General features: G+C 41.4%; 1 protein-coding gene across 1 annotated transcript in view; it reads left to right on the top strand.

The window, feature by feature from the left end:
• The window catches only part of rps6ka5 (ribosomal protein S6 kinase, polypeptide 5), a 56,735-nt gene extending 49,919 nt beyond the window's left edge, over window positions 1-6,816 (top strand). The window contains exon 17 of the mRNA XM_033988709.2: window positions 932-6,816. Coding sequence (XP_033844600.1) covers window positions 932-1,258 — 327 coding nt within the window. The 3' untranslated portion in view covers window positions 1,259-6,816. The remainder of the gene's footprint in view (window positions 1-931) is intronic.
• Window positions 6,817-15,587: the final 8,771 nt, after the last annotated feature.

The following is a 15,587-nucleotide window of genomic DNA, read 5'->3' as shown; positions in this document are numbered from 1 at the left end:
CAGAACAGGGCCAGGACGAGGACCAGGACGGGCACAGTACCGGGACAGGCAGGACAGGCGGAGACCAGAGCGGAGACCAGGCGACAGCCAGGGAGCAGGACAGGACGGAGGACGAGACGAGCAGGAGACGACACCAGGACAGGAACGTAGGAGCTGGAGCTGGGCGAGAAGAGGCAGGAGTCTGGAGGATAGCAAAAATCCCAAATGAGCGCATGCAAAAAGGTAACAGGAAACAAACAAGCTAGAGGCATTCACGTTGTACACGCGGACGGTCTGGCGCCGAGTGTAGTCTGCTCAGCTCTCAAATACTCAGCCGCAGGTGGTGCTGATTGCAGATGCGCTCCAGGTGCGCACGGGAGGAGACAGGCGCTCCGCTCAGCTCCAGACACACAGGTAGGGGAGGGGGAGAGAGCACGGGAGGACAGGACAAACCGGCATCATGACAGTCATTCGCCAAACTAAAAGATGCTAGACTAACAAAAGGCTAAAGATCTGGCATAGGTGTGCCAGCAGGGGGCAGTGCCAGAGGCTGGCAGACAGCGGCGAGTAGAGAGAGCAAGCACACCAGGCTCACGCTATTTAAATGCTCCAGGACGCAAAAAAAAAAAGGATCGGGAGCAAAAACTACACATATTTTACTTTTACTTTACTAAATACAAAAAAAGGAAAAAAATCTTAATCAATAAATAACAAACAAGAAATAACAAAAATATACAGGAAAAAATAGGACTAACTCCTGAACTGAAACAAAAAAATTATAAGAATACTACTAAAGTGTAGGCAATACAGAAATACAGAGGAAAAAGCGCCCAAACCTAACAGGCTGTAACAGTCAAATTGCATTAACCAAAGACACTCTTGAGGATGTGAGATACTGATATTCTCTGATACTTCCTTGTCTGATGTGTGAGTACTTTTTGTTTTGCTACAGGCCTTCAACAAGTGCAAACGTGAGGGCTTCCGGTTACAGACAGTGGACAAGGCTCCCCTGGCCAAACGCCGAAAGATGAAGAAAACCAGCACCAGCACAGAGACTCGGAGCAGCTCCGGGGAATCCTCACACTCCTCCTCCTCCTCCTCCCAGTCACATGACAAGCACTTCCAAGATGGCGACGCACACAATCTCCATAGCAACAGTAACAATAGCAACACCCAGCCAGCAACACCTCTAACCACACCCATAAACACTCCTTTGGCGCTAAACTCGGATGGAAATATACCAGCGCCCCCTGCCTTCCACTTTACAGAAGGACAATGAATGGAAGAAAGCAAAAAAATTTAAAAGATTTGGAAATATTTTTGCGGAGTTTCGAAAAGTAGCCTGTTTTATCCCTTTGGCTCAATAATTGCATGGTATCTGCATGGGAACGCCAAAGCATGCAATGAAAGCAATGGCTATAACCTCAAAAATCATCATTAGCAATAGCCGCTAATTAGCTTTCTTTGTCGTAACATCAGACTTGTGTTTTCAGGGAGGCTTGTGCTGTCAATGTTGTCCAAAAATAGGGAAAAATACACATATAGTAAGCCCCATTCACACACGCAGCCTGACCCGGAGATTTACCTGCATTTTGCCAAAACAGGATCATGTGTGAACGAAGCCAGAGCTGAGTTCCCTGCATTTTAGTATCCAGGGAAGGCTTATGTGTAAATAAAGCTTGGGTGTCACAGCAACCAAAGAGCCCGTGAGGAGCGAGGTTGTTGAAAGTACTCGCCCCTTCCCGCAGAGAGTGGGCGCTGGCAATCAAACCTGTTGCTAACACTAGCGGAAGTGACCTCGGGGAATAAGGCAGCTGATTGGTCTGTTATTAATGTTTATGTCTTGATTTATGGACACAATAGCAAAAAAACAACAACACCAGAATCATGTAGCCCGGTTAAGACCACAGACTGTATGAAGAAGTGGACTGAGTGAGTGTGACATCACCCACAGCGTTCGGCTTCAGTCAAATGAAGCTCATCGAGGTTAGCAGTTATAGTGGCCAATTTGGAGCCGAGTTCTATATTTGGACTTCCGACTGTGAGTATCATAGCAACCAAAGAGCCAATCCGGAGCAAGGCTGTTGAAGGTATCGCCCCTTCCCACCTGCACCGTTGTTTTAGCAGGGAGCAGGCACTTAGCAACACTTTCAATCAAACCTGTTGCTAACTTTAGCAGGAGCGACCTCTGAGAAAGAAGGCACCTGATTTGTCTGTTATGAACGATTATATATTGATTTACGGATAAATAGCAAAATAAACCCCAGGATCACATAAAGTGGGTTAATATGATAATTTTAAGACCAAAATGTCTGACAGTCAAAGGAGAGGGAAACGTATACGTATGCTCACTTTGGAAGGCGGTGGCTAGCAGGTTAGCTATATCCATTTATATATACAGTCAACCAACATTTTAAGGCTAAAATCATGTGCCTGATACTTCCTATGTAGAACACGTTGGCTTGCACTTATCCACTTATATATACAGTCTGATGTTGAGTGGGGGGCAATTTTCTGGCATTTTACTGGGATCTATGTGTGAATGGGGCTTTATGTAATAGCGATTATTTAAGGGCTGCTGCCATCTTGTGACATAGAACCAACATGGCGTCTTCTTTGTCCATCATTTAAAGGGAAAGTCCTGTGTTTAGTATAGTTATGCAGTCATAGGTCCTCTTCTCTTTTTAATGGGAAGTCTCTGCAACTTTGAGTGTATTTATATGTGAATTTTAAAGATTTGTTTTTTATAATAAGCTATACCGATATTATTAATTTATTTATGATCCTGAGAGAAAAGAGAAAAATTATCATGTAGAGTGACTTTTAAAGATATTTTATTGTTGTGTGTAGAAAAGGAGTTTTAGGTGTAAGACGTTTGCTAGCAGAACGATATATGCCAGTGGTTCTCAATATGTGGTACATGGAGTTCTTTTGGTAGTATTCAGGTAGGTTCCTCTAATTTATGTTTTAGTACCCTCTCTAGTCCTGGTTTAGTTCTGGATTAGTCCTGGTTTTGGAGCTACTTTAATCCTGCTTTAGACCTGGTTTAGTTCTCTTTGATCTGGTGTTTAATCCTCTTTAACAGGACACTATGTAACTTTGGTGGTGTATTGTGTGCTGCCCGCTTGTCTCCATGGATTACTTTGTCTGGAATGTCTCACAGTGTGGCGTTAAATCTGGCATTTATTCGAGTACATGTGTTTTTATTGCACTAAAATGCTTCAAAAAACACACATTCTTTGTGTCACTGGCTTGTCTCCATGGGGATAGATAACTTAATGCCATACTGTAAAACATTCCAGGTAAAGCAACAGCATCTTCATGGAGACAAGGCGGACCTTTCACCAAAAAAAAAATGTATAGAGCACCTTTAAAAAAGTTTTACTCCAGACCTGGTTTAGTCCTGGTTTAGTCCTGGTTTAGTCCTGGTTTAGTCCTGGTTTAGTCCTGGTTTAGTCCTGGTTTAGTCCTGGTTTAGTCCTGGTTTAGACCTGGTTTAGTCCTGGTTTAGTCTTAGTTTAGACCTGGTTTAGACCTGGTTTAGACCTGGTTTAGTCCTGGTTTAGACCCAGTTTAGTCCTGGTTTAGACCTGGTTTAGACCTGGTTTAGTCCTGGTTTAGACCTGGTTTAGTCCTGGTTTAGACCTGTTTTAGTCCTGGTTTAGACCTGTTTTAGTCCTGGTTTAGACCCAGTTTAGACCTGTTTTAGACCTGTTTTAGACCTTGTTTAGACCTGGTTTAGACCTGTTTTAGTCCTAGTTTAGACCTGTTTTAGACCCGGCTTAGACCTTTTTTAGACCTGTTTTAGACCTGGTTTAGACCTAGTTTAGACCTGTTTTAGACCTGTTTTATACCTGGTTTAGACCTGGTTTAGACCTAGTTTAGACCTGGTTTAGACCTGGTTTAGTCTTGGTTCTTCATGTGGCCAGCTCCAGACTCTCAAACATAGCCCTATGCATTTATACCAGTCAGAATACTGTTTTTGTTTAACCTGAGCCCTTGTTTTAAGCATCGATGTCTTGATGCCTCGATGTCTCATGAACAGTTTCAGATCCAGCTCAATGTTATTTCCCCACAAATGGGACGAGAGCAGCCGGAGGGACTTGACCCAAAAGAGCAGCTATTTTTAGAGCGGCTTTGTTCTGAAAACGTGACTTTAATGAGAGACACCATTACTTTACCAGGACCTCATATTTACTCATTTAAAATATTCTAAATCAAGAGTCATTTTTATGATCTACTTGAAGTGGTTTGGAATAAGATAAAAATGGGCTAGAAACTTATATAACAGAGTACTACCAACATCTTTACAGTTACGTCCAGTTATTTGACACATATGTTTCAGTGCAGTTTCCTCCATTGGTTTTAAAGGACTGGAGAAAGTGAACATTGTTGTTTTTTGCTAGCTGCTTTTGCTCATGTTAGTGTTAGGTTCATTGTAAAGTTTGAAATCAGTGTCTAAAAAAAGTCTTTTATTGTTGTAAAGTAAATTATTCTGTTGAACAGTGTTTAAACCAGACCAGGGAGAGTCAATATTGAGCCTTTAATTAAAAACAAGATATGATCACAGTTAGACGGGATCATTACGAAGAAGGGAAATACCATGTGTGAACTTTAATTTAAGCATAATATTTAAAAATATTTATATAAAATGAAAAAGTTGAAAAACCTGTTCAGTAGTGACCATAGGCTATATAAAGAAGTGAACTCTGAGTGGCGAGCAGTTCATTTGGAGCCGAGTTCCACATTTAGAATTCCCACCTCGAGTATCATAGCAACCAAAGAGCCAATCTGGAGTGAGGCTGTTGAAGGTAACACCCCTTCTGGATTAGCAAGGAGCAGGCTCTTAGCAACGCTGTCAAACCTTTTGCTAATCCAGATAATGTTTGATTTGTCTGTTATTAATGTTCATATCTTGATTTACAGACACAATAATGAAATAAAAACCCCAGGATCATGTAGAGCCTGATAGCAGCAGTTACAGAGAGAGGAGACAGTTTTTCAATAGAAAGTGAATTGGAGTCAGAATTGATGGAGCCAGAAGTGCTCTCATGATCACTTCCTGTTTGGAACGCAGCTTCTAGCAGGTTAGCTATGTCCATTTATATATATAGTTTATGTAGAGAGGGCGTTTAACCTCTTATCAGATGTAGAAAATATTCGAATTTTAAGAGGCATTTTTATTGTGAGCAGGGTTGCCTCTCCCCAAACCTGACCAGGTGATGGAAAAGCTACAGAGTGCAGCTTTAAATGTCCAAGGAAAACACATTGATTGTGAAATTAATCTATAATTTTGTATTGGTGCTTAGAGTCCTGAGTTTAGGTTTTGGGATTTGCTGTATTGCTTTTTCAAATGTGGGACATGTTCTGAGCAGTGGTCCTCCAGTTTGAGTTTATCTAAACAAAATACAAAATAACTTTTCATCCTTGGCAGTTTTTTATGTTTCTATGCTGTCTGAGCTGGAAACACCCGATTTAAAAGTTCCTACATCTTCTTCCATAAAAACTCAAATTTAAACCAAAGCTTTGACTCACTGTAGCTGCTTCTGTAAAAATATGTTTTTATTTTCCCGTAAATATGCAAAAAAAAAAAAAAAAAGATTCTAGGCTGCCTGTTCTAGACGTGGTTTTGTCCTTGTTTAGTCCTGATGTAGACTTGGTTTAGTTCTGGTTTTCTCCTGATGTAGTCCTGTTTTAATCCTGGTTTAGTCCTTATTTAGTCCATGTTCTAGTCCTGATTTAGACTTGGTTTAGTTCTGGTTTTCTCCTGATGTAGTCCTGTTTTAGTCCTTGTTTATTCCTGATGTAGTCCTGGTTTAGTCCTGATGTAGTCCTGGTTTAGTCCTGATGTAGTCCTGGTTTAGTCCTGTTCTAGTCCTGGTTTAGTCCTGTTTTAGTCCTGATGTAGTCCTTGTTTATCCCTGATGTAGTCCTGGTTTAGTCCTGGTTTAGTTCTGGTGTAGTCCTGATGTTGTCCTGGTTTAGTCCTGTTCTAGTCCTGGTTTAGTTCTGGTGTAGTCCTGGTTTAGTTCTGGTTTAGTCCTGATGTAGTCCTGGTTTGGTCCTGATGTAGTACTGGTTTAGTTCTGATGTAGTCCTGGTTTAGTTCTGATGTAGTCCTGGTTTAGTTCTGATGTAGTCCTGGTTTAGTCCTGATGTAGTCCTGGTTTAGTTCTGGTTTAGTCCTGATGTAGTCCCTGTTTGGTCCTGTTCTAGTCCTGGTTTAGTCCTAATATAGTCCTGGTTTAGTCCTAGTTTAGTCTTAATGTAGTCCTGGTTTATTCCTGGTTTAGTCCTAATGTAGTCCTGGTTTAGTTCGGCTTTAGTCTTGATGTAGTCCTGGTTTAATCCTGTTCTAGTCCTAGTTTAGTCCTAATGTAGTCCTGGTTTAGTTCTGCTTTAGTCCTAATGTAGTCCTGGTTTAGTTCTGCTTTAGTCCTAATGTAGTCCTGGTTTAGTTCTGCTTTAGTCCTGATGTAGTCCTGCTTTGGTCCTGTTCTAGTCCTGGTTTAGTTCTGATTTAGTCCTTATTTTGATGTGATGTTTGATGCAGCCTTTTAAAACTTATGTTTTGGGTCCATGCTTAAAACTATGCATTTGCTTAGTGTAGTTAGTTAAAGCCCCACTGTGGAACATTTCAGCCAATAAATACACTCAGATTAAAGCCTTTTGTTTATCACAGGTGTTTTTCATTTCATGCATTCTTACTGTGCAATGTTACGGAGTAAGACTTTAATGTCCAGACCATTATAATGGTTGTATTTCATTTTATGATTGATTAAAAAATTATTCAGAAAATAAAAGTAGCAATTTTTAATATGGAAGAAAATATAGAAAACAGATCCCACTCGAGCTTTGTTCTTCCAAAGTTCATCACTATTTTAATGGTAATTAGCAAAACGCAAATGGGACTTAAATTCATGTGGGTTATAAGCTTGTTAAAATGTTTTGGAAGGGCATCTGATGTAAAAATGTGCCAAAGCTCCATTTGTAAGTCACTCAAATACACAAGGAATTATCAGCTTTGCATTTAGAATTTAGATGAATCGTTGAACTTGTTGACAACATTAGCATTAGCATTAGCATTAAAATGAGCTCTCTCTGGTCAGATTGTGTCAAGTGTCTTGAGTGACAGAGATTCAGACAGAGCAGTGCCTCAGTTAGCTTCACCCCCCTCCCCCTCATGTTGTTATTCTCTTTACGTTGATCCTTTTCTTCTCCTCCTACTCCTCAGATTTGTGATTTATGTTTTAATAAAAAGATTCTGTTGAAAGTCCAGACAGAGAATGCATCTGACACACGCAGGGAGGGCATCTGACACACGCAGGGAGGGCATCTGACACACACAGGGAGGGCATCTGACACACACAGGGAGGGCATCTGACACACGCAGGGAGGGCATCTGACACACACAGGGAGGGCATCTGACACACACAGGGAGGGTAACATGTTTGTACAACTCTAAACTACAGGGTAAGCAGTTTTACGTAGAATAAGACGGAACATTTCATTGTTGAGGAAATGATGGCATTTACTAGTCTCCATGGAGATGTTATTGGTTTGCCTAAAATGCTCCACAGTATGGCATTAAACGTATCTGTCTGATGTTTATTCCATTACAGGTTGTTTTTAAAGGAAACTGTGATGAAAGTGATGCTGCTGCACCTTTAAAATAAAAAAGCCTTCTCATTTCGATAAAACGTTTTCAAAATCGTCCCTAGTCCTTTTGCTGAAGTTTATAATTCTACTTCCTGGTTGGACCACATGCAGCAGACATGACATATGTAGTGTTACCTAGCAACCGTAATGTACACAAGGACCAAAATGTGCCTAAATTACACAATAGTTATGATTAGACAAATAAAAATAAAATGGTTTCCTGTGTTGATGACGGAGGCAGACGGAGGGATCCTGTTTCAGAATCAGAGCTACTTCCTGGATTTTTGTTTTTTTTCTTTTCCTCTGAACTGATGTAAAATTATTCTAAATCTTTCGCACAAACCCAGTCAGAAATAGAAAAACCTGAATCTGTCAGAAGCACTTTTATAAATATAATGTGACTTATGTGCAGGAGCTGTCTGTGGTGCTGAAACCTGCTGGACAAAGGACACAGTAAAACAATGGACTTTTAAAGCACACTGTGTAACTTTTCTGGTGTAAGGTTCGCCAGATAAGCTTTGTCTGAAATGTTCCACAGTATCTCTCTCTCCGTGGAAACAACCGGGCCGAGTTAAATGCGTCAGATTTGTGGAGAGGCGACCTCTCCACCGTTTTTGTCCCTGATAGTTTTGAGCAATATTGACTGAAGTAATTGAACACATGTGAAATACACAAGCTTAATGCCAAACAGTGGAACATTCCGGGCAAAGCAATAACCTCATCTCCATGGAGACGAGCACAAGCGGACAAGGTTACATAGTGCGCCTCGATAATCAGCTGGTGTGTAAAGTCGACCACATTAACTATGCATTGCTTTAAAATGAAAGTGGAGATAGTTTTAGTTCAGTGAGTTTCATTAGGTCCAGAACGGAACTTATTTTGTCCCATAACTGAAATATTTCTGTAAGTCTGTGTGTATTTTGACTATATGGAGTTTTTTACATAGACTTCCATGTGCTGCCCCCCCTGCTGTTTATTTCAAGTCCAGTTTTCTCTTCATTTTTCTCATTGACTCATTCTCATTGAAAAAGTGTGATATAATTGTAAGAAATACTACAGTACTGTTGCTTAAAACTTCAAATCTGGTCTTTTCAAACAGACAAAAAGTAGGTAGAGTAGCCAAAAATTATACTCAAGTAAGAGTAATGTTACTTCAACATAATATTACTTACACAGAAGTAAAAAGTAAAGATCCCAGGGTAAAAAAGTATTTGGGAAAAGTAGTACTCAAGTAACAGTAACTTAAAGAGTAACTGTCGGAACCTAAAATGTGGTTTATAATTTGAAGTGAATGTGACACAACATGAAATACTGATCAAAATGTGGTATTTTCAAGAGACACAAAAATTAGCCAAATTAAATCATTTTTTAAATCAGCCAGAAACACAAACGTCATTTCATATTGTCGACATAAAGCTCCATTCACTTTAGACTCACAGAGGGACGAGGAACCACAACTTTTACTCGAGTAACAGTACTGTTACTTCAAAATAATATTACTCAAGTAGAAGTATAAAGTAGTGGTCCAAGAAATTACTCAAGTAAGAGTAAAAAAGTATTTGGGGAAAAAGTACTACTCAAATACTCAAGAAACACAAATGTTCAAATCATTTCAGAGTTCCATATTTGGAACAGGAGAGGGGACACAGTTTTTCAATAGAAAGTGAATTGGAGCCAGAGTCAGTGGAGCTGGATGCGCCCATGATCACTTTCTATTTGAAACGTGGCGGCTAGCAGGTTAGCTATGTGCATTTATATAAACAGACTATGGACAAGAGACATTTAGCTCAAATACAAAAACAGGTCCAGTCTCTTTTCAGTGATTCAGATTCTGAAAAAGTCAATGTAAAAATGAGGAGAAACATTGACAGAGGGGCGGACACTGCTGACCTCTGACCTTTGACCTTGAGGCCTCAGTACTGTAGCACATTTTCCCTTTGAGATTTGATTTAAACTGAAACGCTTTAAACGCAATCCCACTTTAAGAGCGGAGGTTTGAACTCGCTCGTTCTGAACATAAAAATGTGTCTTTTCTGTTTAAAAATGTCTCTGTTTAAATTGTGTCATTTCCAAATGGACTTCCTGCTTTTAAGTCACTGTGAACCATTTGTAGTTTGAATAAAAAGCTTAAATGTGTTGCTAAAAATTGTGTCTTTTTGTGTAGATTTGACTTAAAATAGTTTTATTGTTCTTGTTAAATGTGTAAATGCTTGTGTACGATTATCCACAGGTTGGAGACTTAAGGCTGACGCTGGTCTTTGCTGCTTCAAGGGGCAAGTGCAAAATTTTGAAATGTGCCCAGTTTTTATTTTATTTTTGTTTTGAAAAATTAAAAAAATATTTGAAATTTTTTATTGAATAGTTTGATAAATATAATATTAAGTCAAAAACTTTATTATATTTTGATTTTGCATTTTACTATTTTTTAGGTAAAGTTTATTTAATTATAAAAATCATTTTAGTTAGTGGAGACACAGACTAGCTTCTGTTAGAGTAGAAACTAATAAAAACATAATGCAGCTCTCTGGGCCTTTACAGAGGCGTCCTGCAGGTGGCGCTGTTGTACCACACTGTGCCACACTGGGTTTCAATGTGCAGATTTACCTTCATAGTTTAAGTTTCCTATAGAGGGTTTAGTCCTAGTTTAGTCCTGGTTTAGCTCTTGTTTAGACCTGGTTTAGTCCTGGTTTAGTCCTAGTTTAGTCCTGGTTTAGACCTGGTTTAGTCCTTGTTTAGACCTGGTTTAGACCTAGCTTACTCCTGGTTTAGACCTAGTTTACTCCTGGTTTAGACTTGATTTAGACCTGGTTTTGTCCTTGTTTAGACCTTGTTTACTCACATTTTAGATCTGATTTAGTCCTGGTTTAGTCCTTGTTTAGACCTGGTTTAGTCCTTGTTTAGACCTCGTTTAGACCTGGTTTAGACCTGATTTAGACCTAGTTTACTCCTGGTTTAGACCTAGTTTACTCCTGGTTTAGACTTGATTTAGACCTGGTTTTGTCCTTGTTTAGACCTTGTTTACTCACATTTTAGATCTGATTTAGTCCTGGTTTAGTCCTTGTTTAGACCTGGTTAAACCTTGTTTAGACCTGATTTAGATCTAGTTTACTCCTGGTTTAGACCTGGTTGAGATCTGATTTAGTCCTGGTTTGGTCCTAGTTTAGTCCTGGTAAAGTCCTTGTTTAGACCTGATTTAGATCTGGTTTAGTCCTGGTTTAGACCTGGTTTAGACTTAGTTTAGTCCCAGTTTAGTCCTGGTTTAGACCTGGTTTAGTTCTATTTTAGACCTGATTTAGTCCTGATTTAGTCCTAGTTTACTCCTGGTTTAGACATGGTTTAGAACTGGTTTAGTCCTAGTTTAGTCCTGGTTTAGTCCTAGTTTAGTCCTGGTTTAGATCTGATTTAGTCCTGGTTTAGTCCTTGTTTAGACCTCATTTAGATCTGGTTTAGACCTGATTTAGTACTGGTTTAGTCCTGGTTTAGACCTGATTTAGACCTGGTTTAGACCTGGTTTTGTCCTGGTTTAGATTTGGTTTAGTCCCATTTTAAACCTGATTTAGTCCTGAAAAATAAATGTGATTTTTCAAAATAAAAGTTTCAAAATTCACGTTTGATTCATGCCAGATTTCACAGTTTAAATGTGTTTGTTCTGTTCATCTCCATTTCAGTAAATGAAACTACTTGAGTACACAAGTATAATGTACTTTGTGATGTACTTTTTCTGTTCAAATCTAAATTCTTTCAATTTAAAAATAAAGTTACACTGTAAAATGTATGTAATTTTCTGACATTTGTAAACCAGCACACCAGTTCTTCCTGACAGCAGGGGGCGCTCATGGGTGGCTCTTGGTTTCAGTTTAATAAAATCTTTTAAATTTACATTTACAGTCTGGACACCATCAGAAAGAAACTCTTTAAATCTCACTTTAAATACTTATACTTATTTAACTGTCACAAAACCAAAGAAAACCCCGCCCCCTTTTGCTATAAATATGAAAAACACACCCCTTTTGCTCTCTGCTAAAAGCACCTCTCTCTACTCTTTCCTCCTGGACCGTAATTTTCTCAGTTTCATCCACAATTCCCCCCCCCCCACCTGTCTTTCTTTCGCTCTCTCTCTTAGCCCCCCTTTCTCTCTCTCCCCCATTATCTCGCTTGCTCACTCTTTCTTTTCCCGCTGTCTATTTCTCTATTTGCTTCACTCTCTCTCCTGCTCTTACCGTCTCCTCTTTTGTTTCTTTCCTTTCTTTTCTTCTCTTTCTCTCTCCTCCCCCCATCTTCCTCATTTCCTTCTCTCTCACCCATTCTTTTTCTTTCCATCTCTCTCCCTCCCTCCCTCTCTCCCTCCATCTCTCCTCTTGAGCCTTTCCAATTAGACTCAGGGCAGCTGTGCACCAGTCACATCAGAGACAAATCCATTTGTGTAGAGACTCCATCGCTGTTCCACAGAACCCCCCACCTCCCCACTGCTGTTCCACAGACGCCCCCACCTCCCCACTGCTGTTCCACAGTCTTACCCCACAGTCCCCCACTCACACACGCACTTGTTGGCTTACCGTGTTGTTCGTCAATCGTTTTATTTTATTTCTTGAGTTATAATAATAAATCGGCTTAGGTTTTCTCTGATTGGTTAATCCAGCTGTCAATCACACCCATCGGAGACAGGACACAGCTCTTGACCATGACGTCATGTTAGATCTGCTCTGGGCTGGTTCATGGAGATGGTAGAACACCCCCAGCATGGAGAGTCACCACCTCCTCCTCTCACCTGGCACCTCCCCCCTCCTCTCACCTGCTCCTCCCCCTCACTTGGCCCCTCACCTGGGCCCTTCCCCTCACCTGGCCCCACGCCTGGCCCCTCTCACCTGGCCCCTCCCCCATCCTCTCACCTGCTCCTCCCCCTCACCTGGGCCCTCTCCCTCGCCTGGCCCCTCCTCTCACCTGGCCCCTGCTCGCTCTTCTGGTCCCTCCCCCCTCCTCCTCACCTGCCTCTCCTCTTCACCTGGCCCCTCTCCCCTCCTCTTACCTGCTCCTCCCCCTCACCTGGCCCCTCCTCTCACCTGCCCCTCCTCCTCACCTGGTCCCTCGGCTGGCCCTTCCCCCCTCCTCTCACCTGGCATGTATGTCTATGGCAGAATGGCATAGCAGTTACCATGGTGACACAATGCACACATTAACAAACACTGACAAAAGAAAATTATGATCAAGAAAAAATAAGGTGATTTAAAGAGCACATTTTCCTGTGATCAAGCCGAGCGTCCATGGTCCTGTTTAAGAGTTTGATTTTACACAAAAAGGTGAAAGTGATTAAATGAAAAACTGTTGGCTAATGCTAATACTAGCAAGCTTGTGACTGTAATGTTATTTGAGAGGAACTTGGTTTAACAGCACAAATCACCTGTTGGAGTTCAGATAAGTCAGCTCTTTATGGTCAGATTGTGTTAAAATAAAACTGAGATTAAAGTCTAACAGAGCTTCAGACAAAGCAGTGCCTACAGTTAGCATCACACCCCCAGGGAATGTTGATGGCATCAGCTGCAGCAGAGTATCAGTGGAAGGTTAGAAATGTGCATGTTTACTGTTAATATGAGGAATCAGAGGACACAGGGAGAACATGCAAACAGTCTGGGAACTGAACCTGAGACCTTTTGTTGCTTAATAACAGTAAAGGACCCACCAGGATGAACTTTGCCCAGTGACCTCTTACAACCACACAACTGCAGGTCAGATTAACGCTGTCTTATGTAAAAAGATGCACTATGGAACTTTTCTGAAGGAAGCAAAACCATGTGTTTCCATGGAGATGTTATTGCTTTGTCTAAAATGTTCCACAGATATTTATGTCAAGGAAGCAACAGTGTCACCAGGCAAAGTCACAGTCAAAATTAAAGTGTTTTTTTTTGTTTAGCAGTAATTGAAAAAAGCAGGTTTACACGTTTAAGCAGGACACTGATGGTGCAGAGTGGCAGCCTCGCCTCTGTCAGTCTGTCCCAGGGCAGATGTGGCTACGACAGGAGCTCACCAGCACCAAGAGTGGACAGAGTGAAGAGTGCACCAAACTGTACAGAGACTTTTATAAAACAAATGCATTTATGAGAAAGAGAGAGGAAGAGAGAGGGAGGGGGGAGATAGAGAGAGAGGGAGAAGGAATAGAAAGAGAGAGAGAAGAAGAGATAGAGAAAGTGAGAGAGAGGGAGAGAAAGAGATAGAGAGAAAAAGAGAGAGTGGGATAGGGGGGTGGGGGTCTGTCCCGGGTCGGACCCCCCACAGAGCTCCTCAGTGTCTCTGTGGGGGGCTCTCTTGCTCTATTGTACAGGCCTGTGTCTTTAAACACATGAGCTATTAACACAAGTGCTTCTCAAACTGTGGGGCAGGATCTGGTTTAGTCCTGGTTCAGTCCTGGTTTAGTCCTGGTTTAGTCCTGGTTTAGTCCTGGTTCAGTCCTGGTTCAGTCCTGGTTCAGTCTTGGTTTAGTCCTGGTTCAGTTGTGGTTCAGTCTTGGTTTAGTCCTGATTTGGTCCTGGTTCGGTCCTGGTTCGGTACTGGTTTGGTCCTGGTTCAGTCCTGGTTTGGTCCTGGTTCGGTCCTGGTTTGGTCCTAGTTCAGTCCTGGTTTGGTCCTGGTTCAGCCCTGGTTTAGTCCCGGTTCAGTCCTGGTTTGGTCCCAGTTTAGTCCTGGTTCGGTCCCGGTTCGGTCCTGGTTCGGTCCTGGTTTAGACCTGGTTCAGTCCTGGTTCAGTCCTGGTTTAGACCTGGTTCAGTTTTGGTTTGGTCCTGGTTTACAGTGGTTTACCTAATCCCTATTATTTTCCTGGTTGAATACTTGTACTTTTTTCAAGAAACACATTTTTTTAAATCTATAAATTGTTTTATTTTCTTTTTGTATAAATCTTAGACTTGAGTTTTTTCCGTGCTCGAACAAGCAGAACATTTACCTTACGCATCTACATGTAATCCTCTGCCTCCTCCTCTCTCCTCCCACCTCCTCCTTCCTCTCTTCTTGTCCTTCTTTGTCAGTCCCAGTCTTGTTCGTCCCATGTGCCCCCCCTGGCTCCGCCCTTTGTCCTGTGGGTTGAGGGTCTAATTCCTCTATTGAGCAAAGCGAGGATCAGAGTCTCTATAATGATGTCGTAGCCCAGGCGCGCGGATTAGCTAACACGGGAGGTTTGTGTGGCGATCTGCTGCTAGTTAAAACATGTAACTACTTTTTCACAATGGGCTGATCTGAACTCGTAATCTACCCCGGCCCCTCCCCCTGCCCTCCCCTGGCCCCTTCCCCTCCCTCGGCCCCTCACTCCTCCACACACTTTCAGATTAGCTTCTGGCTCATTTCATTTCATCAAAAAGGCCCCAGACAGAAAGAGACAGGGACAGACCTTAGATATTTTGACTGCAGACAATTATAGCATTGTTAAAGGGAAATGATTGGATTTTAAAGACGTCTTAAAGGTGCACTCTGCAACTTTTCTGGTAAAGGAAGAGCTACCATTTTGTTGTCATGGAGATGGATACTCATTTGCCTTAAGTGTGACATAGTATGGCATTAAACTTAACTATCTCCATGGAAACAAGTAGGAGATGCAACCAGGTCGAGTTACAGGTCAGATCTGTAGAGAGGCGACCCCACACACAGATAGAATGCATGTTTTTGAGAAATAAAAATAAGTGCAAGTGCAATGCTGTACTGCAGAACATTTCAGGCAAAGTAATGACACGACTGATTTTCAAAGTAGTGTTGAGGAGCAGAGGGTCAGAGGAGCAGGTGTGATTATAAATGTTTATCTTCACATTATTAAAGTTCTGCAGTGGCTCTGCCCAGTTTTGTTCTTCAAATCTGTTCCTTTTTTGGGAAGTAAAATAACCAAAAGCTTTCAGTTCTTGAGCCGACAATTTATAGATCAGAGGTGTTCAAACTTTTTTTTATTGACGGCCACATCTCAAAACATATTC

The sequence above is a fragment of the Periophthalmus magnuspinnatus genome, chromosome 22, assembly GCF_009829125.3.
Source record: "Periophthalmus magnuspinnatus isolate fPerMag1 chromosome 22, fPerMag1.2.pri, whole genome shotgun sequence".
NCBI classification, from domain to species: Eukaryota; Metazoa; Chordata; class Actinopteri; order Gobiiformes; family Gobiidae; genus Periophthalmus; species Periophthalmus magnuspinnatus.
The sequence above is the reverse complement of the archived record's forward strand: the minus strand, read 5'-3'. Positions and strand labels throughout refer to the sequence as shown.